This window comes from Hoplias malabaricus, chromosome 11 (genome assembly GCF_029633855.1).
Source record: "Hoplias malabaricus isolate fHopMal1 chromosome 11, fHopMal1.hap1, whole genome shotgun sequence".
NCBI lineage: Eukaryota > Metazoa > Chordata > Actinopteri > Characiformes > Erythrinidae > Hoplias > Hoplias malabaricus.
Window position 1 is genome coordinate 24,734,800 of NC_089810.1, and position 25,822 is coordinate 24,760,621.

The 25,822-nt window shown below is 38.8% G+C and overlaps 1 protein-coding gene and 1 long non-coding RNA gene across 5 annotated transcripts in view; one reads left to right on the forward strand and one right to left on the reverse strand.

Moving 5' to 3' along the window:
* LOC136709365 (protein unc-13 homolog C-like) overlaps positions 1-5,010 on the forward strand; it is a 245,897-nt gene extending 240,887 nt beyond the window's left edge. For all 4 annotated transcript variants that reach the window (XM_066684518.1, XM_066684520.1, XM_066684519.1 and 1 more), the window contains one exon: positions 3,380-5,010. In XM_066684518.1, coding sequence (XP_066540615.1) covers positions 3,380-3,665 — 286 coding nt within the window. In that variant the 3' untranslated portion in view covers positions 3,666-5,010. The remainder of the gene's footprint in view (positions 1-3,379) is intronic.
* Positions 1-25,822, reverse strand: part of LOC136709366 (uncharacterized) — a 105,681-nt gene that overhangs the window by 20,786 nt on the left and 59,073 nt on the right. The gene's annotated exons all lie outside the window — the stretch shown is intronic.

Consider the following 25,822-nt stretch of genomic DNA (forward strand, 5'->3'; position numbering starts at 1 on the left):
GTTTCCATGCAATAGTGAAGGCGATGCCAAATACCTAATGTCTCCCTACACCCTCCATAAGTCATAATTAGGTAATAAAATAATGGTTTCTGCAGTGTATTGTAGCGTGTTATAAGTCCAAGGTGATTTTAATCAGTTAAGGTTATTTTCGCTGTTGAAGTAGTACACAGTCTGGGTGCAGAATTTTGTTTTATTATCTGTGATTTGTGTTCAATGTAGGGACTTCACTGCTATTTGGGCTTATAAGTGTTGAAAGAAGCATTAAAACTGCAACATTGGTAAACAACTATTTCAGTTTGAAACATCTGAAACATCACAGTTTTTGTGAGAAATAAGTATGTGCTCAATGTCCTGCAACCCATGGATGTGTCCAAACATTTGTAAACACATCTACAAACGAGTAATGTCCAATGAATCTCACCATTAATGCTCTTCACCTCAGAAGAAATGGTTGTGCCCCATCATTTGTCTTTACAATGTATCACTAAAGACAAAGGCTGAAGTTTGTTCTCACTCAGAAGAGATGGTGCTGAGCAGGGAAACACTCCAAATGAAGCATAAACAAACTTGTATTTTCTTGCTTTAACCACAGGAGCATCTTGCATTTGATGAGCATAACTTAGATCTGGATTAGAGTTCGTCAAACACACATGAACGGAGGGATGTGCCAAACGATTTAGAGTTTTCAATTGAAAGAACTTTAAAATGATTCTAAAATAAAGACAAACTGCAATAATGTATGAAACAGTGTAGCCCGAGGGCCTTTCTCTTCTGCAGAGATAAAAATTTCCCTAAACTAAGACAGAGGTCTTAAGGTTCTGCTCTATATTCTCTACTTGCTTGTGGCAGTTAGACCTATCATAATGAAAACTATTAACTCTAATTGTCTATTCAGACACTACGCCACACTACAACCTGTCATTTGACTAATTAGCTACCTAGCTTGCTAGATGAGGACAATAATTTACATTTACATTTATGCATTTGGCAGACGCTTTTATCCAAAGCGACTTACAAAAGAGGATCTAACATTCGAACTACAGCACAATTTATACAAATTACCTTACATTAAGTGCAGTATGCCAGGAAGTAATAAGTGCATTAAAGAAAGACTTTCAGTGCAAAAGATACTCTCGGAAGAGCTGGGTTTTCAATGATTTCTTGAATGCAGAGAGGGTTTCTGTTGCTCTGATAGTGCTTGAAAGCTCGTTCCACCAGCGTGGTACCAGAGATGAGAATAGCCTCAACTGACCTGTACGGGGGGTTGGTCGTGTTAGTAGGCGCTCCTTTGAGGAACGGAGAGGGCGGGCGCTAACATTGTCTGACATTAAATGATACACCTGCACAGAATTATTTCAACAGTCAAAAACAGGTTTTCTCTGTCATAGTCCTAACTAATGATTTAAAAAACAGCACATCATATAAGCACATCATATAAGCACAGCATATAAGTGGTTTACATTCCTATACATTTAAAAGTGGCGTATAAGAACTTTTTAATTTACTCCTCACCTTGAAAAATGAAGAATCTACCTCATGCTACCAGGTTTCAACTACAACACAGAAGGTACACCTCGAGAACCGACCTGTCCTGGAACATGCACAAAGTTGTCAAAGACCTGCGACTGATTCCTGTACTAACTCTTGTACATCACACACTGATTGCTGTGTGATGTCCTATCACAATACAAACAAACAGCTGGGAACTTTCAGTCTAATGCTGATTTTCCACTACATGGTACCTAATCTATTTGACTCACCCATACTCACTTTTTGGTCCATGGTCTCTCGTAGCTTTTGCAACCTTCACCCCCACCAACCCCCCCAGGATGCAGGAGTTCATATTTCTCTTCTTCTTTGTTAAACAAAGTCAATCCGACTACTGACTAGTTACAGACATTGTGGTCTGCGTAGACGGGACGCATAGTTACATAGTTATGGAGAGGTGTGTGTTAGCGTACCCAGTAGGGTACGATGTAGGGTTCGCGTCAACGTGTTGTTTGTCCCAGAAGCATAAGTTGGGCTTTACTTTCAGGGAATCAATCCCTAGCCTACTATGAGGAGTTGGTGTTTAACAACCATTGTCTAACAGTGGTATTGGTAGTTTCCTAAACCCCTTATGCCACCTTATTAAACCATTTATGTTGTAATCAGTTTTAAAATATATCAGCATATGACTATTACAGTCCAGGTTGACATTCAGGTAGAATTATTTGTAATTATTAGGGTTTCAAACTCCTGTCTGCCTTAGGAGGTTGGTCCTTGGGCAAGGCACCTAACTTTATATTTATACATCATTATGGTAATTAAAGTGTACTTCATTCTGGATAAATTTATCTGCCAGATTACTTTAATGTAAATGTAATAGATAAGATCTCCTGCTCTTTTGTCATGTTATGGAAACTTGTGTAGAATTAAAAATGTAACTAATTTTTATTAAACTACAAACCATTGATAATTTGGAAACGCTTTACTTTTTATAAAATGCAAAATAATCATTTTAACACATCTTTGGCCTTCCATAACTCCCATAATTTACTGAGCTTAGTGACTTATTTATGGTTTTATTATGTAATATTATGTAAGAACAGCATTACTGTTGAGTTCAGAAGGTAAATCACATCATTTGTATGCTGAAAAATTCATTAATAAAAATATTCTCTGTCACACACACACACCTGCTGCAAGAATTTCTGCACATGTTCATGGTTGTGCCTCCCTTAATCCACACATATACCTCTTATAAATATATTTTTAAGGGTTCTTAAAAACATATATGGAAATGTTTTGCTGTCTGAGCTGTGAGCTGTGCTGAGCTGAGTTTTTTCAACTAAGCCCTGTGTCTCCCTGAAACATTTTACTCAGTAAATTAAGATATTCTAATTAAAATATTATATAAACTACTCTGAAATGTTACAACAAAGTTAAAGTGATGATTTCCCCTAACCAGTTTTTCGTGCATACAACTCTACATGTTTGTTTTATCTCCTTACACAAAAAACAAGGAAGCATTATCATTTTAACTTGTAAATGATTAATCACAGAATGTTTTGATTAACGCAAATTGAGCATTAATAAGACGTTCACATAGAAATGACCATGTTTAAATTGTCAAAATCAAAACTCACCCATACTTTTGGATAAAATATTATCCCCGAGTACAAATGTATGCACAAGCTTTTACTGCACTTTTTCTTTAATGGAACTCAATTTGAGGTTATTTTCTGTTGAAAAACATGACAGAGCGGGATAATATTTTAATTTTGAATTACATATATACCTTGCACAAAACATTTATTTGTATACCTAATAAATGCAAAGACGTTATCCACTACACTATCCAGCCATAGTTAACATGCTCTCTCCTTTCTCTCTTCAGTATTCTGAGTAATGAGCACGGGCCCGAGGCCTATGAGCTGCATGTCTCAGTGAAGGACTACTGCTTTGCCCGTGAGGATCGCATCATTGGGATGACAGTCCTCCAGCTCCGAGAACTGACTGACAAAGTCAGCCTAAACGCCTCATACCCGCTCGTCCGCAGCATCAGCATGGACGAGACTGGGCTCACCATCATGAGAATTCTCTCGCAAAGGACCAACGACGAAGTGGCCAAGGAGTTCGTACGACTCAAATCGGACACGCGGTCGGCAGAGGAAATGTCATAAGGAGTAAAGAGAGAGGAATTAAGTGCAAAGAAGAGGCAAGAATGAGAAGTGGATTGGAAGGAAAACCCAAACAGCTCAAGAGCGTCGTGTTGTTTGTTTCTGTGCATGTGCGTAAAAAAACATCGTTTGGAATGTTCAGTTTAAAACAAAAAAAAAAAAAGAAGTACATACTCTAAAGTGTTTACCTACTGTATGCTCACTATTAAATAATATATTCTACGGTTACGTTAAGGGAGACGTTGAATACTTTTTTGTATGACGACTAGTTTTTTTTTTTTTTGAACAGGTATTTGTTCAGATAAAGTGCCAAACCCAACCAGAAAAAAAAGAAATACTAAACATAACTATTAAAAAATGAAATCATAATAATTATTGGTGAACTTGGTGATCTTTTAAATCTGCTCGACTCTTTTGTCTGTGTGGATGTGTGTGTGTGTGTATGTATGTGTATGTCATTCTCTCTTAAGTGTGTAGCATTCTGTTTATCTTGTTTTTTGTTTTTTTGTTTTGTTTTATTTGCACACTTGTTATTTATGTTTTCATCTAATGTTTTCATGCATGTTTCCTTTACTATTTTTGTTCTGAATCATGTCTCTCTCTCCCTTTTGTTCTCTTTCTCTCTCTCTAAGATGGCCCTCAGCCTCAGACTCTTTGTATTTTGTGGCGACTCTAGACCAAGACCATGTTTTTTTAAACGGCAATGACTGCTATGTAACTCTTCATAGGTGTTTGTAATTTTATAGCCATTGACGACAATGAGGCCCGCCTTCAGTGCTAATCAGAACAGATAGAACCAGGAGGTGGAACCATTAGTTTCCATGTTTTTACATGTTCTTTTCATCTCTCTCTCCGTTCAATTTCTGTCACAGGCTTCTTCCAGCCTTTCAGAATTATCACTGTGAACTCCTTGGAAAGGCAACCTCACACACGACACTGCTGTGGGGCCGACACTGTCTCCTCATTTCCGTTTCTGACAAACTGCCAAAGTTATATTTCAAGAGAAAAAAAATGTTTGTACAAAGCAATCCATTACCTGTATAAAAAGAGATAGATATATGCTGTGTACATTGTGCTCTACTAATTTATTTTATTTTATTTTTTTTCATTGAAGTAGTGCTCTGTCTGATGTGAACGGGCTGATTCTGAAATTGTTTATTTTGAGGATTATTTCTGTGGAAGCTGTTTAGTCGGACGTGAAAGTTGTAAATGTTTACATCTAAGTTAGTTCGACCTTCATCATTTCCTTTATTTTTCTTTACAAAAGGAAAGAGTTCAACATTTGGTAATTATGCAACATTCCTATGTATTGCACTGATGGCGAACTGTATGTCATGTAAATATATTTAGTGAGAAATTGTAACTTCCTGTCTCGCGCATTAGTTTTTATATATATATATATATATATATATATATATATATATATATATATATATATATATATATATAATTATTTTTATTTTTTATTTTTTTTAACAACACAGAGCTGACTCTAATATTTGGGGTGAAAAATTAATAGTACAGAGGGTTTTTTCCTCTTAATCCAAATGGAGCTGATCAGTCAAAACACTTTTAGCTTCAAAATAATGGTTCTTAGTTCTGCGTGGAGTTACGAGGCTAATGCTAACAATATCTGAAGTCCAAAACTTCTCTCACTGCACTCATAGCGCATCCCCTTCTTCATTAAAATGTCGCTGCTGTGGTTATGGAAAGCAACAGTGTGACTATGAACTACAAAATCCCTCAGTGCAGCTAAATGCAGCCAGCCAAGATAGACAACAGATGTGCCAAATTCCTAGTCTGAGAGAATCAGACTCCCCTTTATGCAAACCTTTGGACATTTCATATTGTATTTTCTGTTGTTCTGCTCTTTTTAGGTAACTACTAATGTTACAATTTCAGACTTAAAGAGCTATACTTTTATTAATAAAGACAATCAGTCTGTATCAGTATCTGTAGCACTGATATATGTGCTTGACTGCTGTATTCAGCTACACAGTACTTTGTTCATTTATAGCAGTAAATCATGTGTTCACCGACAAGTCTGTGGAAAGTGGAAACAGATCTAATGTGTTACGAAGCCCCAGAGTCAGTAAACAAGTAAAAACCACAAAGTGGCTCGGTCAAACCAGAGGTGTATAGTTGTGAGTCGTGTCAACTGAGGTCTTAAAAAACTTGGTGGTCAAGTGACCCATGCAGGCTTCAAATAGTTCTATGAGGATCTAGGCAGACAATTTAAATGCATAGAGTCAGAGAGAGGAACTGTTATTAGTCTTTAATAAATACATTGATTTACAATATTTGCACATCTTTAAAAAATAAAGAAATAACAATTCACATTTTTGCATGAATAAAAACATTTTATCATGCCCTTATTACCACAATTAACAAATCACTTAATGAGAGAGAGAGAGAGAGAGAGAAGAAAGAAAGATACGTCTGGTTCATTTCAGTGGAGTTTAGTGCAGTTACATTACTAAAGATTACAACAACAAATAAATTATGTGAAGTAATGTTCAAACCCTTGCACATTTCATGCAAAGAACACACATTTGGGAAGCTATTTGCTTTATTAAAAAGGAAAAAAAGCAAATCCCAGGGTGTTGAGACTCGAGGTGCAGGATGAAGGTGCTCTTTTACTGTTTAAATGTCTCAGATACACATTACATTCTATCCTATGTAATTTTCTCCAATTTCCCAAATGAAATTACATTATGAGAAGGTAATTTGCAGGTTGTTTGTTGTTATACTGTACTCAAAGTCCTAGTCTAATTATCTGGCTTATTCCAGCAATGGAGTTTTCTTCATTCTCACTGCATTTAGCAACGTTCTTGTATTTGTTTGTGAGCCACACATTGACTGTACTTCAGTGAAGAACCAGATGGATTTGCATGTTTTAATGTCACGCAAGAAAAGTATTAAGTCAGTCAAATATTTTGTGAAATAATCATTCATAAAATTAAAAGCAGAAGACGTCATATAATCAGTTTACAATTACTTCATGAACAGCTTTGTTACAGATTTTTAAAATAAATATACAAATGGCACCATGATTAAGAGACAACTTTTAATTGCTATAAGCTTGTCAAACTGCTTTGAGCAGCGCTGGGCTATTCTCAAAAAAATACATTTCAAAATAAACGTCTCATTTAAATGCAATACACATGAGATTATTTTAAACATATACGTGCGGAAAACGTGCCATAATGAAAAACAAATATTCATTACATTGATTTAATGTCGCTCTGTCTATTACCAGAAAAAAATCATACGGGTCGATTTCCATTTTAAAAAGAAAATGCTGAATTTGTCGGATTTAACATAAACCACAGAAAACCACGTTCATACATGTATTGTTTGTAACGGCTGATCTAACTCAGGGTAACAGTGGGTCCAGTATGGAGAGAGATTAGTCTCAAAATACTTTACAAATGCGTAAATGTTAATCCGCAAATTAAACACGAGTCACAGATATTTCAGATGTTTCACTATTCACACATGAATACATCCCAATCTGTGTCTCACAGTCTGCAGTTTGTACAAATACAGTTACATTCATAAATACATGTTATTGGTTTTCATAGATATAATAATTTTATGCAAAAATAAATACATTTGTTTACATTTACATTGCAAATATTTGTGAAGTCTAAGTCTTGAATTTAAAATTTATTTGTAAATTGTTGAATCTGCGTTTGTGGGGACAACTTAAATGGAGACGCATTTCTGCAATATTTAATGTGGAAGTTCGAACAAAAGCTGCCCAAGCCGCTGAATTCAGCTTCATATCACAGACCGTTAGGAGCGGGGGATCACTGTGGAACGCTTTTGAAGGTGCCCTAAATTTAACGACATTAAAGTCCAGCGGAACTTCCATAATTTCGTTAAAATCATCCCGTATTTGGACACTAAAAGCTGTGTTGTGTATTGGACTGCTAAAGGACGCGATATGTTTTGTAATTTTGAGATCGGATTGTTAAGACTGGTTATTTGTTTCTGTTTGTTTTCTCCTAAACAGAAAATGCTCTTCTAATTGGTCATCACTTTTATTTAGCCTATCAGCAGCCAGAGTTAGCTATCCATCACTTTTACTTCAGCAGCCAATGGGATGACAGTCCCGCCTACAGGGGGTTGTTTTGCTGCGGCCCTGAGAGCAATAGGTCAGTCCTGAAACACTGGGAGAAACAACGGTGCCACCTAGCGGTGGCTTGTTCGCCTGCTGGCCACATTTGTGGATCAGGCTGCATTTGTATTTGGATCGGATGAAATGCGAAAGTAAAGTTTCAAAATCCAAAAAACCATGACAGGAAATGAACAAATACTAGGGGTGGGTGATATGGCCTTAAATAATATCATGATATTTCAGGGTATTTTGGCGATAATGATATCCTTTGCAATATTCTTGGCTTAACACTGGAAAATACTTTTATTAATTTCCAGAACACACTATTGCAACAAGATATAATAATAATAATCATACACAAGATGTAAAATATCCTATGCCAATCCATTAGAGCTTCACACCCCACTCTCTTCCTACCAGCAGCCACACAATTTCCATTGTTCCAATCCTACAGCTACGCCCTAAGGTTGTTGTGCCCGTTTATGATCCGATTAGCAACCAGCTATCCTTAACATCTATGGTTACTCACTGAGCCCATCACCTGAGTACACAAACCATCCACTGCATCACTAGCTTTTCACAGTGGACATCAGGTTGGCACCTCCCCTCATCGGCCCACAACACCTCCAGATGGCTCAGTAGTGAAGTCTGGCGTCCCACACCCACCCCCCTCCAAGCTAGCTTTACAGTCCTACCTTACCCTTTACCATCAACAACCATAAATCCACAGTGGCCTCCCTGGTGACGAAGGGTGTACCTAGCCCCACTGGAACCATTAATGCATGCTCAGAGCCAGCAGTTCCATGTGATCTTTACTTGCCACATCACCAACAATCCCAATAGCACCTCTACAGTGCATTTCCCCAACTAGCCTGTGCTCTCCTTATCCACAACTACCTCCACGCGACTGGAGTCACTCGTCTTTTGGAGCAAATTCTTTGAACACAGAGCAAATTCCCACCGTACCTGTTGTTATGCTTAAATGATTCACGTAATGAATGCCATGTTATGTGTAACAGCTTGACCTCATTATTTAAACAACTGAAGTCAGAATATCACGATAATCACGATATTGACTTTATTTATCGTTTGAAAAAATCTTGTGATATTATTGCGCACAATACGATATGGCACAGCCCCAACATATACACGTCACGAAAAGCACGCGAGTGACTTGATCCATAAATGCAGATTCAGCAATTTACAAACACATTTGAAATTTTAGACTTAGACTTTACAAATATATGCAAAGTAAATTTAAACAAATGTACAAACCGGATTCCAGAAAAGTTGGGACACTAAACAAATTGTGAATAAAAACTGAATGCAATGATGTGGAGATGGCAAATGTCAATATTTTATTCATAATTGAACATAGATTACAGATCAAAAGTTTAATCTGAGTAAATGTAACATTTTAACGGAAAAATGTGTTGATTCAAAATTTCACAACAAATCCCAAAAAAGTTGGGACAAGTAGCAATAAGTGGCTGAAAAAAGGAAATTGAGCATATAACAAACAGCTGGAAGACCAATTAACACTAATTAGGTCAATTGACAACATGATTGGGTATAAAAAGAGCTTCTCAGAGTATCAGTGTCTCTCTGAAGCCAAGATGGTAAGAGGATCACCGATTCCACCATTGTTGGGCAGAAAGATAGTGCAGCAATACCAGAATGGTGTTACCCAGCACAAAATAGCAAAGACTTTTAAGTTATCATCATCAACCGTGCATAACATCATCAAAAGATTCAGAGAATCTGGAACAATTGCTGTGCGTAAGGGTCAAGGCCGTAAAACTCTACTGGATGCTCGTGATCTCCGGGCCCATAAATGTCACTGCACCTCCAACAGGAATGCCACTGTCAAGGAAATAACAGAATGGGCTCAGGAATACTTCCAGAAAGCATTTTCAGTGAACACAATCCACCGTGCCATCCGCCATTGCCTGCTGAAACTCTACAGTGCAAAGAGGAAGCCATTTCTAAGCAAGCTCCACAAGCTCAGACGTTTGCACTGGGCCAGGGGTCTTTTAAAATGGAGTGTGGCAAAATGGAAGACTGTTCTGTGGTCAGATGAGTTGCGATTTGAAGTTCTTTATGGAACACTGGGACGCTATGTCATCCGGACCAGAGAGGACAAGGATAACCCAAGTTGTTATCAACGCTCCGTTCAGAAGCCTGCATCACTGATGGTATGGGGTTGCATGAGTGCTTGTGGCATGGGCAGCTTGCATGTCTGGAAAGGCACCATTAATGCAGAGAACTATGTTCAGGTTCTACAACAACATATGCTCCCATCTAGAAGTCATCTCTTTCAGGGAAGACCCTGCATTTTTCAACAAGATAATGCCAGACCACATTCTGCAGCAATCACAACACCATAGCTACGTAGGAGAAGGATCCACTTTGTGACTTGTGTTTAATTTGTGGATTAAAATTTACACATTTGTAAAGTATTTTGACACTAATACTGGGACTGGGACTAATATTGGGACCACTTCCACGCGCTCTCACTTTTTGAAATGCCTCACTATGTAAAGCAATACAGTTGTGTACTCAATACATTTCAAGGTGATCGTATTCAATTCTGACATTAATTCATCATGCAAGATTTAAAATGCAAATACAAACCGGATTCCAAAAAAGTTGGGACACTAAACAAATTGTGAATAAAAACTGAATGCAATGATGTGGAGGTGCCAACATCTAATATTTTATTCAGAATAGAACACAGATCACAGATCAAAAGTTTAAACTGAGAGAATGTATCATTTTAAGGGAAAAATATGTTGTTTCAAAATTTTATGGCATCAACAAATCCCAAAAAAGTTGGGGCCACTTCCACGCGCTCTCACTTTTTGAAATGCCTCACTATGTAAAGCAATACAGTTGTGTACTCAATACAGTTCAAGGTGATCGTATTCAATTCTGACATTAATTCATCATGTAAGATTTAAAATGCAAATCCTCATGTATTGTCTTTCAATAAAGAGGTCAAGCAATGTGAAAACAATGTAATAGCGGTTTTGCTTTTAATTTTGGTACATATTCTTCATGTTAGTTTGGAAAGCAATGATGTGTGTGGATTGCGTTTCACCTTGTCCTATTGCAGTGCTTTTTAATTTGGCACTAATTCCTCTCCATATTGGCCTGCTTTTGAAGGCAAATCCTGGGGGCCTGGTGTCTGCAACTGACTTCCAGGAACTATTGAGTGTATCATTAAAAAAATACAGTCCATTGGAGTGAACGGAGTTGACGCAATTCTTCCTCTATAGCTACGGCCTGGGTCAGACATGCTGTGCTTTCACTCTCTCTCGGCTCACGGCATAGAAACAACTTTCAAAAAACTGAAAATCATGAAAAGAGATGCGAACTTTGCTTTATTCTTGGTCTATAGGTGGGTAACTTGCCCTTTTCTTTTGTAAAAAAAAATATATTAATAATAATAATTAAGCAAATTTACTTAAGGTGGAACATACTATGAATTAGAAAGGCCTCCAACTGCATGAAAATAAAAGTGCTACAAAAAATAAAATGACACAGGCTACAAATAAGTTTCTGTGGTATTTAAAACAGTAAATAACAAAGTCAAACTTCAGCCACGTATGAGCATAACATTCCACCTTAAAAGACACAAAGATTCTGAATGTAAAAACAAACCAGTGAGAACTGCAGTTCCCCAGGATCACTCATTTCCTTTAATAAAGATCAGGCTCTGGTTTGAGTGAGTTGAGAGACATTTTTGTGGATGTGGTTCTGGAAATGGTGGAAATGGTGACCAACAGAGGTGACCTTGTATATGTTTAGCTACTTGATGCTTTAGATCTATATTGACATCCAGCAACAGAGGGTTCATGTCCAATATGTCCAGTGCATCAAATTTAAGAGCACAGAACCTGGATAGATCAATACTGATCCCATCAATTTAACAACACACACAAATGACAGTGAAGTGGGGTTTTTTTTGTATATATAAATGCTGTTTCTTTTAAACAAGCAATTAAGCAATTGTTTTTATTTATTTATTTATTTATTTGTGTGTGTGTGTGTGTGTGTGTGTGTGTGTTTTGGTTTCTGCATTAGTTATTGACCAGAGTTGAAAAGCAGTGATGGATTATTCAAAATAGCCCACAAATCAAAACATTAAGTCTTAAAAGGCGTGTCTACGACTGTAGGGAAAAGCTTCTCTCTGGTTTACCAGACGCTTCCATGTCTTTTAAGTTGGAACAGTATGTTTGAGGGGAAAAAAAATAACTGGCTGAAACACATGTTTGTAAACACAATAGACTGGTTTCCAGAGCACAAACAGGTTGGAAAGATGCAAATGGTGAAAAAATGTCATAAGATTTTTATAAAGCATTTTTTGATAAAAAATCATGAACGTCACCTTTAACCACTTCCTCAGAGTTACATGTGCAACTCAGTGAATTAGAATATCATCAAAATGTTAATTTATTTCAATAAGTCATTTCAGAAAGTGACTCTCATATAAATGCATTACAAACAGAGTGATCTATTTCAAGCGTTTATTTCTTTTCCATGAAAACCCAAGAGTCATTATAGTCATTAAAATGAGAATAATCAACACAAAACACCTGCTAAGTTTCCTAAGCCTTTAGCCTGAATGGAAGGATAAATTGTGGTAGAAAAAGGCACACAAACAACAGGGATAACCGCAGCCTTGAAAGGAATGTCAAGAAAAGGCCATTCAAAAATTTGGGGGAGATTCACACGGAGTGGACTGCTGCTAGAGTTAGTGTTTCAAGAGCCACTACACACAGACGTGTCCAGGACATGGGCTACAACTGTCGCATTCCTTTTGTCAAGCTACTCATGACCCAGAGACAACGCCAAAAGGTTCTTACCTGGGACGAGGAGAAAAAGGACTGAACTGTTGCTCAGTGTTCAAAAGTTTTTTTTTCAGATGAAAGTACATTTTACATTTCATTTAGAAATCAATGTCCCAGAGTCTGGAGGAAGAGTGGAGAGGGACACAATCCAAGCTGCTTGAGTCTAGTGTGAAGTTTCCACAATCAGTGATGTTTGGGGAGCCACGTCATCTGCTGGTGTTGGTCCACTATGTTATATCAAGTTCAAAGTCAGCGCAGCTGTCTACCAGGAAATTTTAGAGCACTGCAGATTTCATTTTCCAGCATGACTTGTCCACACTGCCAAACGTACCAATACCTGGTTTAATAACCACAGTATCACTGTGCTTGACTGGCCAGCAAACTCACCTGACGTAAACCCCATGGAGAATCTATGGAGTATTGTCAAGAGGAAGATGAGAGACACCAGACCCAACAATGCAGATGAGCTGAAGGCCGCTATCAAAGCAACCTGGCCTTCCAAAATACCTCAGCAGTGCCACAGGCTGATCACCTCCATGCCATGCCACATTGATGCAGTAATTCATGCAAAAGGAGCCCCAACCAAGTATTGAGTGCATATACTGTACATACTTTTCAGTTCTCCAACATTTCTTTAATAAATATCATTTTTTAAATTGTTCTTATATAATATTCTAATTTTCTGACATAATGGCTTTTTGGCTGTAAGCCAAAATCATCAACATTAAAAGAAATAAATGCTTGAAATAAACCATTCTGTAATGAACCTATATAATATACGAATTTCACTTCTTGAATCTATTTTATTGAGATGCACCTGTATCATCATGAAGGAAGAGGACACAGAGAATTGGCTGGACATAACAAAGAAAGACCAGTTTAATTCTTTAGTGCTGTCTTTTGGACTGAGCAGGTGACCACTGCCCAGCTCCCAGAGCACAGAAGCTCAACATCCTCTCCACAAATGTTGCTTCTGATTTGTATAAACATGATAATATATATATAAAATAATACATACTTAATAAAAGTACACATGAAATGAGTACAAATATTTTTTATGAATATGAGTTTACAAATATAATGAATAATCACTGGATTAGGAACACCTACATTGTTTCCACACTCATTGTCCATTTTATCATCTCCACTGACCATACAGGAGCACTTTGTAGTTCTAGAATTATAGACTGTAGGCCACCTGTTTCTTTGCATACGTTTTTTATCCCCATTTCAGTGCTCAAAACCCCCACAGGACCACCACAGGGCAGGTATGATTGGCTGGATCATTCTGAACACTGCAGTAAGTGTGTCTAACAGACAGTGTGTGGACACAGAGTTTAAAATCTTCAACAGTACTGCTGTGTCTGATCCAAGTACCAGCACAACACCACCACGTCAGTGTCATTGCAGTGCTGAGAATGGTTCAACACCCAAATCATACCTGCTCTGTAGGGGTCCTGACCACTTAAGAGCAGGGTGAAAGAGGGGAAGTAATGTACTATATACAGAGCAACAAAGACTACAGTCTGTAATTATAAAAAAAATTTGTTCTCCTGTATGGTCTGTGGAGCTGATAAACTGGGAAATGAGTGTAGATACAAATTAGATGTTCCTAATCCAGCAATAATTTAGTTTTTATTATTTAAAAATTTTAATTGGTGGGAATATGTATTATTACATATAAACTAAATATTGTTATTATTGATGATGCCAACAGTTCTTATATAATTACAAATTTAATTAATTAAAACATTAATGAGGGCACGCATTAAATTATTACTCCTGAGATACTCAACCTCCACTGGCACCATGGACACACATTCTCACACACTCATTTCTTTTTTTCTTTCTTTTGGTTTTGTTTTGTTTTATATTAATTAATCAATTCATTCATTCATTTATTTGTTAGAAAACTTTGGAGATTTGAAAAACAGTAGATAGTTCATCCAGCTTTAGTGCAGAACTAATCTCTAAACATGAGTACCTGACCTTGCTATACCTATGACAACTGCCATCAAATTCTCACAGCAATGTTCCAAGCCTTTTCAGAACAGAAGTATAGAGGCTGTTACTGGGTCGAAAAGGACTACACTCCTGATCAATGCGAATATCAGACCAAATAAAGTGATGTCACGGCTGAGGCTCTGTGGGCGGTAGAGTCTATCATTCTCCTGCTGACACTAACCACTACAATGAACCGATGACTGATCCCACAGCCTCTGGGCTTAGAAACAAATAGAGCTCAACTCTTACAAGTGCAGACACAGCTGCTAGATACAAAATAGGCTGTGGTTCTTGAGATTCTGAGGTTCTCAGTCCTTAATATTTACATTTAAAAAAACCTCCCCCAGAAATGCTCCATTCTTCCCTTTCAGTAGAGAATGCATTCATTAACTATGCCCATGGGGTTGACTCCTAGAGGTGGTCAAAAGAGTTACGACATAATAAACCTACTCGGTACTATGGACCATGTCTGTTACAGTATTTTAAATCAAAGTTTAGACTCTTAAGCAAGTGTTGAAAATTTCATTTTGACAAATGTTAATAATAATGTGCAATTATTTGTCATTGTACAACACACAACAAAATGCCTTCAGCATGTAACCCATCTGTGACAGTGAGCACACACACACACACACTATGTACTAGGGGGCGTCCCAGGCCCCAGGGATCAGTTGTGGGTTCGGTGCCTTGCTCAAGGAGACCTCAGCAGTAGACAGTAGAACAGTGGTGTTCTTTCACTCCCACCACCACCCATTTTACTGACTGTCATGGGAAACAAACCAATGACCTTTCAGTCCTAAGCCCTCTTCTCTAACCATTATTTATTATAATATTTATGTTATATTGACGTGAAATATCCTCATGCTCATTCTATGACACTCATCTAAGACATTTTTCCCAGATTTAAAGGGGAATAAGTTGTATTTTAAGAAATATAAATTGTGGCCTTTTTACATTTAATGTAATTCCATTTCAAATAAAATTTGTAGTGTTAAAAAATTATAACACATTTGTACACTCAACTGACTTAACTGTTTTTCAAGAAATTTTGAATAAAGAGAAATGGTCCAAAACTGCTCATAATGTTTATGTAGTTTTGGTGATTTGGTGACATATTTATAGTTTTATAGTTTATATATTCTGTAGTTTTGTTTGGATGAAATAAATTTCAACACACATTTCTGTACCAAGCTGCTTTTTCAGAAATAAATTTGGCTAAATAAATAAAGCAATTTTTTTCCTCTAATACTTAAGATTGAACAGCTTACACCACATGTGCACATGTTTTAAAAATATATTTTTTTGTTGGTTTGTTTTTTAAGCAGTGTAGCTGAACACATTCATGAGGTTGCATGTATCAAGAGTAGAGTGAAACTGGAGCATCCTTTGTCTCCTCATGAGACAGAGGTCATATTGACTGGAAGAGGAACGTGGAGAAATGATGAAGCACAGAGTCACCCACCAGAAGAACACCTTTTATTTCTGTCAAATATGGCGAGACACCAACCTCCATCCTACAGTGGCAGCAGATGGATGCTACCATGCCCTGGCAATTACAACTACCACCCAGAGCGAGAACCTCGCTTACAGCAGAGTTTCAGCGGCTGAAGCCAACAAATAATTGGTCTGTCTGACAGATGTCAGCAGTCAAGTCCACATAATGCCTCAAAGCCGAGTTTAGGCATCACCAGGACCCTCGCTTCCATACTAGGCTGAAGGAAAAGAAACTTCCTATAGGCATTAGTCAAAGCCATCACACAGCTCCCTGAGGCAAAGAACAGCAAACCTAAGGCCCTCAGGGCTCTCACTGAAGCGCATACTAGGCTTGGAGAATGAGCTAAACAAGCTACGGATCATTTAATAGGACTGAAACTGCTGAACTAGCAGCTGGACTGCAAACTAGAAGTCTGTTTATGAGACTGGGCTCTTCTTTAATAAAACCAGAGTTAGTATTTTGTCTGTGCTCCACACAGGGAAAGCTTAAGATGAACTAGCATCCTCACAGAGCATGGACATATGGGGGGAAGCTCAAGCCAAAGGAGAGTAAGAGCGCATCCAAATCCAAGGTGGTTTACAGCAGGACACATCCAAGTGTCACAAACAAAAAAATGGTTTGCATAGGAAAATAATTATAAATACAATAGGGTTCTATGCAGTGAGTGCTTGAACTCTAATAAAAAACTGAATTTTAACAGGCACATAAACACAAAACACACGCTTTATGCTGCCTAGTCTAGTTAACCCAGCTGCTGCTGTTCTAACTTTAAGCGTGACTCCGATATCTCATTTGTCATTTGTCTTAGTGTCATTAAAACAACACTGTGCTGTGGTCAAAATATTCACATAAGTTTAAGGCACCTTCAGAAGTGTGCAGCAATCCTATATTACCACTAGTGGTGGACATAGTACACAAACTGTACTTGTAAACTGTAAAGTACAGATATTCAGTGTAAATATTACACCAGTAAAAGTCTTCTCTATTTGAGTAAAAGTACAAAAGTATTTACCTTCAAATGTACTTAAGTATCGAAAGTAAAAGTACCATGATTTATTATGGTTCTAATGTCTAATATTTTTGGTTAACCGGTCTTTTTATAGAAGCAATGATTAGTCTGATACTGATGAATGCAACAGAAACGACCAAAGATTAATTAAAACTAATGTTACATCAACTGTCACATACACATAAGTTGTTCCCCTCCAAACTAACAGAGGTTGCTTTCTCTTGAGTATTAAGCCTAATTTATGATTCTGCGTGAAACCTACGCTGTAGAGGACACATCAAACTGAACCCTACACTGTAGCCTGATTCGCACCTCTCCAGAAATATAAATAACTATATGTCGTATCCATGCAGACCGCAATGACTTTGATTGGTCCACAGACAGCAGCAAATTTACCAAGTCTGTTTCTTAAATAGCTAAGTTTTTTTTTTTGCTTGATCTTTGATTTTGTTATTGGGGTTTGTCTTTTGGACTTGGTTATCTCACTGTATTGATTTTCAGGTTTTAGAATATTTCTGGTTTTGACCTTGCTTCAAGTATTGTGTTAATTTACACTGTAAATTGTTAAACACTGTTAAAAAAACTTGCAACTGATTGTGACCCTTGGTTTGGAGTGATTAATGACATCTACAGATCCTTATACCATGTAATAAATGAATGAATAATAGTCCCTGTTGACTCTAACTAAATGGTACAAATCATTTTGTTAATTCAAAACGCTTCTAAGAAGCAAGTCATTACTTACAGTCTAAAAGGTGCACAACAGTTGAAATAAAATGTCTGCCTTTCTTATTACGTGATTTTAAGTGGACAAACTTGAGGTTTTCTTGTTTTAGCGCTCCAACTGCATCCGCCCATCTCCTGGTAACAGAGCTGAGAGATTTGTTCAGACATGTTACGATTTTATCCCCACATAAACCAAAAGGAATGGCAGATTTTCATAATGTAGTGGAGCAAAAAGTAAGGTATTTGACTTTGAAATGTAGTGTCAAATGTAGAGTCAAAGTAAAAAGTCGCCCAAAATGGAAATACTTCAATAAAGTACATATACACGAAAAAAGTAATTCCCTGTACAGTAACAGTAACAAATTCCAGTTATATGAAACTGAATTCAGCTTCTTATCCTGCAAGTGAAATAGTTCTGTGAGGATTTGATGGAATTCATTTATGGGAATATTAATAAGGTTGGGAGGTTAATTCTGGATCACAAACATCACTCCATATCATCTCAGAGATATTGGATATAGCTCCATCACTCCAGAGAATGGAGTTGCACTGTTCCACAGCCCAGTGGCTGGAGGCTTTATACCCGCATTTGGCATGGTGACCTAAGGACATAAAGGGCTATTTTGTTTCACACTTATCTGTAGAGATTATCCACTAGTTAAAAGCCTGTGTGATCATGGGGTGCACCTTTGCTGAACTGACTCCTTTTGGACATTTTCAGTATTTATTTTAGTCTTACATCACAGAAAGCTTAGCCTACTGTGTATTGCATCTGAGTGACAGTGGAAAACACCCATTTAAATGCATTTAGTATCTCTAAACCAGAAAATTATTAGACTCCTAAAGCCAGCATGATATACACCAAGCTGCTCTGCCACAGTGTTTAGTGCAATATTTAACCTCTGGGTTTTATTGAGCTTGTGATTGGAGATACCTTCAGGGTGTGTTCTGTCATTCTGGACAGCAAAAAGATTCGATCCAATTTTATGACTAAGCACAAAGCAATGAATTATTGACCCCCGGTATTCCATATTCATTGCATTTACCATCCCACACAAACACACTCAAACCTACACGCACTAACATGCAAGCGAAAAGTGTGTGTGTGTGTGTGTGTGTGTGTTGAGGGGGGGCGTGGCATGGTATTGATATGGTAGTGGAGGCTGTTGCTATGGAAACCCCCAGCCCTGGCCCCAACTCCTGTGTGAAGAAGAGGATGTTTGATGCCAGATAAAATACATCATCCTCAGCACCTGCTATGACAAAGGAGCTCCTATTCTCCATAATCAACTATAGAACCTATGTAAACACAAAATTCCCCACCCCTTAGAACCACTCAGGCACAGCTTGTCCAGAGTATTTAATTAAAGTGTTCAACAATCATATATTATCACCAGTGGTGGACAAAGTACACAAACGATGTATTTGAGTCATAATTTTAATTAACAGGAGTATTTAATTAAAATTTCTTATGATGCATTTATCCGGAACATTAAAACATCTAACGTGCATTATGATTCAGTGCCATTGTTTAAACTACAGGTTGGTGGGAAATCTACTTGGGATTTCTGGCTGTCGCACCTCCACCAGTGCCTTGGTGATCATGTGGACTCCTTCTCCGTGCCTTTGCTGGGTTTCCAAGGGCATTGTGGGTCATCAGCTAAGGACCACCAGTTGAAGGCTTTGTTCCTTTAACACCAGTACGTCTCCTGGTAGCGAAGTGATACCCCCTGCTGATGACCTAGGTGTTGAATGAAGCCCAGTTCTTTGCCTTCCTCCTTATCCATAACCAAAAGCCTCATTCTGCCTCTTCTGACAGCTCCCTAATAACTCAGTTTTAGGGTATCAGTATTGTCACAAACTCAGTATTTCCCTGGGGAACAGAAGCTGCTTCCCAAGGTCAACTCCTTGCCTAACATGAGGGGTCTAGCTGTATTCTTCTGGCAGTAGAGGTTGACGCATTCCCCCGTTCTTACAAATGGGATGCACTGTGAAGCCAGGGCAGGGGACCTGCTGCTTGCTTCTGGGGACCTGTCCCCACCTAAGGCCTGCATGGCCATTCTGTGCTCTGCCAACCACTTCCAAGTTCTGCCAACTGCAAAGCCCATCTCCTTCCATTTCCTCCCTGTTCGTACCTGGGCATCTGCAGCTCTCACCAATTGGTCAGTTTATTCCCTAAGCTCCAAATCTAGCTGCACGTTCTCCTGCTTGTAGCCCAGGCTGATGGAACGTAGGGACAGTTGGAGCTTGGCTATGCCAAAGAGGCCTACATTGGAGAGACATCTTGGCACACCCAGCCACTTTCTAATGTATGAGTTTACCAATTTGCTTATATTGGAGAAGGGGACTTCGCTGAACTTGAGAGGCCGCATAATCCTGTGGTAGTCCTGTGAATTGATAACACCATACCTTAAACTTACTGGGAATTGGCTGCGGTCAATCCTGGCCAGGCCATCTGCCAGCTGTTCTTTCACCACTTTCCCCATCTGCTTATCAGATATGTCTGCTGTATAAAGTTGGCCAAGGCTACACATGGGATCTGTGCACCACCTGCATTGAAGATGGTAAAATCGCTCCTGACCACGTTATGCAGAGACAAACTTTGAGACTTTGAAGGCTTGATCCTCGTGCTTGCCCACTAAACAAGCTCATCGATTCTTTTGAGCAGGCTTGAGGTACATGGTGCTGTCTTGAAGTATGGTGATGACATCATCCATGTAGCCTCTCAGTGGTGGTACTCTTTGGGCTGACGGCAATCTAAATCTTCTGACTACATGCCTTCCCCCTGATGAGGATGATCTTGAATGCTGCTACAAAAAAGATTGGGGGAGATTGAGCAACCCATGGCAAATGTTTATTTCTAACTGCTGCCACTTTGTGTTGAAATCTGGATGTGGAGAAGAAGGTCTTTCCTTCTACATTCAGGAGAGCTATGTTCCTGAAATGGACAATGTTCTTAAATGGACAATTGCTCGTTAGGGATGAGGACTGGCACCGCACTTTCACCACCCTAATGGAATGACTTTGTTCTTCCAAGCTGATCTTTGGAGTTTCCACAGGATCCTCTGCACACCCAGACAGTGCTTATATAGCTTGTACAGTACACTCTCAGAAAAAAAAGGTACGGTAGAGGTACATTAGTGACTAAAGGTATAAACAGTTTAATGTACCTTTAAAGGTACAACAATGTTTAAAAGTACAGTTGTGTTCCCAGTTGTGTACCCTGTAAAGGTACATTACATTGTCTTCTCCAGAAGGAGAAGTGAATATGTGTAATATTTCATTATAGAACTGTGTAAAATAAAAAAAATAATAAAAACAAAAATAAAAAAAACATAATAAACATCTGGGAGATTAAATGGGGCATTTGAAATCAATACCATTTTAAAATCTACAATTATAATAGAATAAGGTACCATGCCTAACTAAAGGTACAAATATGTACCCTTGAGGGTACCACCACAGAGACAGCAAAAGCTACCATCACAGTGACAAATTTTCTGACAGTGTATGCCACTGGGGCCTGGTGATGAGGCTGCTCTTGATTTGTAGATAATATCTTCGTCCTCGCAATGTTTTGGGGGTGAGGTGTCAAAGGGCATTGCTGGGGGTGCTTGGCAAGGAACTTATCCTAGGGAACCCAATAGTATTGACTTGGCCACATCACTAAACTGCCGACTGTGTTGCTCCAACTTCTCTTTAGATATCTTCAGCTTCCAGCTCCTCTTCCTCCAACAGCTGTCTTGCATGTCTGAAGGGGTTCTTAAAAAAGTTGTTCCTCTTTTTCTCCTTCTGTTTTCTGTTCTTGCGAATGCAATCTGCCCTTCACAGGCTGGCCAGATTCTTCTTCACATCCTCCAATAGTGGTTTAAGGCCCTTTCTCTCCTTTTTTTCCTCCACTGATTTTGTGGCTAGAGCCAACTCTTCAATGGCTGCGTGATCTGTTGTTCCCTCCTTCCTTTCCTCGTTGGTCCTGCAGTTTGCTTCCTTGTGAATACTCCCAGTCTGCCACAGCACTCCTTGTATAGGATGTGCCCAGTGAAGTTGAGCCTGGTCATGTCTTGGTCATTTCCAAAATGGCAAAATGGTACGCAGGTCCGCGTCCAGGCATTGCCACACTGCCGCCTCCTTGGCTTTTGGCCAATTAAGTGTTAGCCTTCTTCCTGATTGCCTTTCCTCCCTTCTTTGGCTCATCTTTGTTAAGGTTGGTGGATGTTCTGTTCCACATAGTGCCACTATCATAATAATAGCTCTCCACCATAAGGTTTCATCTCACTGCTTCTCGCCTGTCCTCCTCAGTGATGGCTCCCCTCCACAATGTGGTTTGCCAGATGACTCTGGGTTCTACTTGTCCTACCTGCAGTTGATACTGCAATGCACTACTGCTGGAGGCTTTCCTTTCCACATTCCATTCTGCCTTGGTGGATCCATAATACTCTAAACATTTTCATCTTCTTGTATATTGATGTAGCCTTGTATTTATATTAACATTTTAACATGATCTGGCAACCCGTTTGGCTGTTTCTGTACCCATTTGGAAGCTGTTTTGATCGCTCGGGTTTTCCTGTTTACTCGTTTCCACTGTTATTTCTATATTTATATCTGTTTTTATAACCTACTAACCATCCATAGATCTATCTTTTAGATTGTCTCCGCAGGAATATTCATTACAGAGGCACTAAAACTGCCACCAGACCCTGGAGTAACGTTCTTGGTGTAAGTTACTAAAATCAACTAAAAGCGGTAAGTACCTGCAATTCCATGGCTACTACTGGCTGTTTTGCCTGCTCAGAGTGTGGCATGTTTAGTCTAACCCCCTTTTCCACCTCTAGCAATAAAGATAGTGGTTCTGTTTGTACTAAGTGTCAGCTAGTTAGCTCTCTGGTGGACAAAGTGGACCAGTTAGAAGTGCGCATCCGGAGCTTATTATTAAGGGATAAACAGCGAGATTCAGTGTTAGCAACTCCGGGTGCCTTAGGGAGAGTTAGCACCCCCACGACTCCGGCGTTAGAGCCCTCACAGCGGGGTGAATGGGTGACGTCTCGGCGTCATAGCCGGAAAGCTAAGGCTGATGCTAACGCTGAGGCCAAAGCTAGCCCACCGGGACACAACGCTCCTCCGATTCGCGTGTCAAACAGGTTTGCCCCGCTCAGCGAAGCACCCGCTGAGGAGCCTGTTAAGAGTGCTCTGGTTATAGGAGACTCTATTGTTCGACACGTGAAATTAGCTACTCCTTTAGGGGCGCCGGCAGTAACAGTTAGCTGTTTATCGGGAGCCAGAGCGCCGGATATTAGTGGCAACCTTAGACTGTTAGCTAATAGGAGATATTCGAGGGTAGTCATTCATGTAGGGGCCAATGATATTCCTCTGCGGCAGTCTGAGGTAACTAAGGGTAATATTACAGAGGTGATTAAACTGGCCCAGACGATGTCCGATGCCGTAATCTGCTCTGGCCCCATACCAATGCGGCGTGGCGACGAAGCTTACAGCAGACTTTGGGCGTTAAACTGCTGGATGTCCAAGTGGTGTTCCGAAAATCAAGTGGGCTTTATAGACAATTGGTTACGTTTTGAGGGCAAGCCTGGTCTTATAGGTAGGGATGGTATCCACCCCACGCGGGAGGGTGCTGCCTTACTTTCTTGCAGCATAGCACATAGTCTTTTAGTTAGTCAGCAGAGTAGTGTAGATAGCTGCTGACAATCCAGAGCCGGGACCAGGCCGCAGACAGACAGGCTAAACCGACCGTCTGCGAACTGTCCTGAGGCGTTACCCAGGTTCAACTGTATTGAGACTGTATCTTTCCCGAACTAAATGTAAAAGTAAAAAATCAGCCTGTTTCAGCAACCTAATCAATATTAAATCATACACAACACCTAGCAGCAACACCTCAGAACTAAAATGGGTTAAATTGGGTTACTCAACATAAGATCACTAAACTCAAAAGCACTCATCGTAAATGATATTATAAGTGATCATAAATTCAATGTTTTCTGTCTCACGGAAACGTGGGTTAGACCAAATGAATATTTAGCACTAAATGAAGCCACCCCCCTAGGCTATAATTATGCACATAGCCCAAGAATATCAGGCAAAGGAGGTGGAGTATGTGTAATTTACCAAAATACCCTAGAAATTAGTCTTAAACAATGTGACACCTTCTCTTCTTTTGAGGTACTCTCCACTATTATTACAAATCCGGTCACAAAAAAGGAGGCATTTTTATTATGCAACATTTACAGACCACCAGGGCCTTACTTAGAATTTCTGAAAGAATTCAGTGATTTTGCTACAAACCTAGCGGTGTGCAATCATAAAGTTATAATTGTAGGAGATTTCAATATCCATTTTGAGAAGGAAAGTGACCCACTAAAAAAGGCATTTACCTCAATCTTAGACCCTATTGGTATTACTCAAAATGTAACAGGGCCTACACACTACTGCAGCCACACTTTAGACTTAGTTCTGACACTAGGTCTTAACATTGACAAAATTAATATCTTACCGCAATCCTCAGCAATCTCCGATCATTACTTAATTTCATATGAGCTACGTTTTAGCCATAATATATGTAAGAACCCTCGCTATTCTACAAGGCGTATAATAAAACCATCTACCGCCCTGCAATTTATAGAAAACCTACCAGAACTATCGACCCCAGTTCCAACTCCATCAGACCCAATGGACCTAGATGTACTAACTGATTACCTAGAAAATACCTGTCGATCTACTTTAGAAAAGGTAGCACCACTTAAACATAAAAGTATAAGACAGAAAAAGGTGGCATAATGATAAGACCCGTACTTTAAAACAAACATTACGAAAACTAGAGCGGAAATGGCGATCAACCAAGCTTGAAGTGTTCCATTCTGCTTGGAAGGACAGCCTTATAGAGTATAGAAATGCCCTCACTAAAGCTCGCTCAGCATATCTGGCCTCGCTGATCTCCAATAATAAAAATAATCCGAGAGCACTGTTTAGTGTGTTTTCTAGAATTACAAAAAATCAAGCAGGTTCTGAACAACTAATTCCAGCAACTCTCACCAGTAAAGATTTTATGGACTTTTTTAATAATAAAATTGAGAATATTAGACAACAAACTCAAGCCACAGGATCAAATCCATCCTGGCTGCCACCCGATGTGAATGATATAAAACATAATATAACTGTAAAAGAAAGACTTGAAACCTTTTACCCACTCCCACAATTAGAACTAGAGAAGATTATCACCTCCGCAAATTGTACAACTTGCACACTTGATGCAATTCCCACAAAGTTGCTCAAAGAAGTACTACCAGCTATTATTGATCCTCTTTTAACTATAGTAAACTCATCCCTTAGTCTGGGCCATGTACCCAAAGCTTTTAAACTAGCAGTTATTAAACCTATGATCAAGAAACCAAATCTTGATGCTAGTACACTGTCTAATTACAGGCCTATTTCAAATTTGCCATTTCTGTCCAAGATCTTAGAAAGAGCTGTGGCCCAACAACTTAGTTCATATCTACATAAGAATCATATATATGAAAAATTCCAATCTGGATTCAGGCAACATCATAGTACAGAGACAGCTCTAGTCAAGATAACAAATGATCTTCTTCTTGCCTCTGATCAAGGCCACGTATCCCTGTTGGTGCTTCTTGACCTAAGTGCAGCCTTCGATACAATAGACCACAATATTCTCATAGAAAGGTTAGAAAACATGGTTGGAATCACAGGGACAGCCCTATTATGGTTCAAATCTTACTTAACGGAACGTTATCAATTCGTAAAGGTAAACAATCTAAATTCTAATTATTCTAAAGTAAGATTTGGAATTCCACAAGGCTCTATTTTAGGCCCCATTATTATTTACATTATACATGTTACCGCTAGACACAGTTATAAGAAACCATGACATTAACTTTCACTGTTACGCAGACGACACACAATTGTATATTTCAGCCAAGCCCG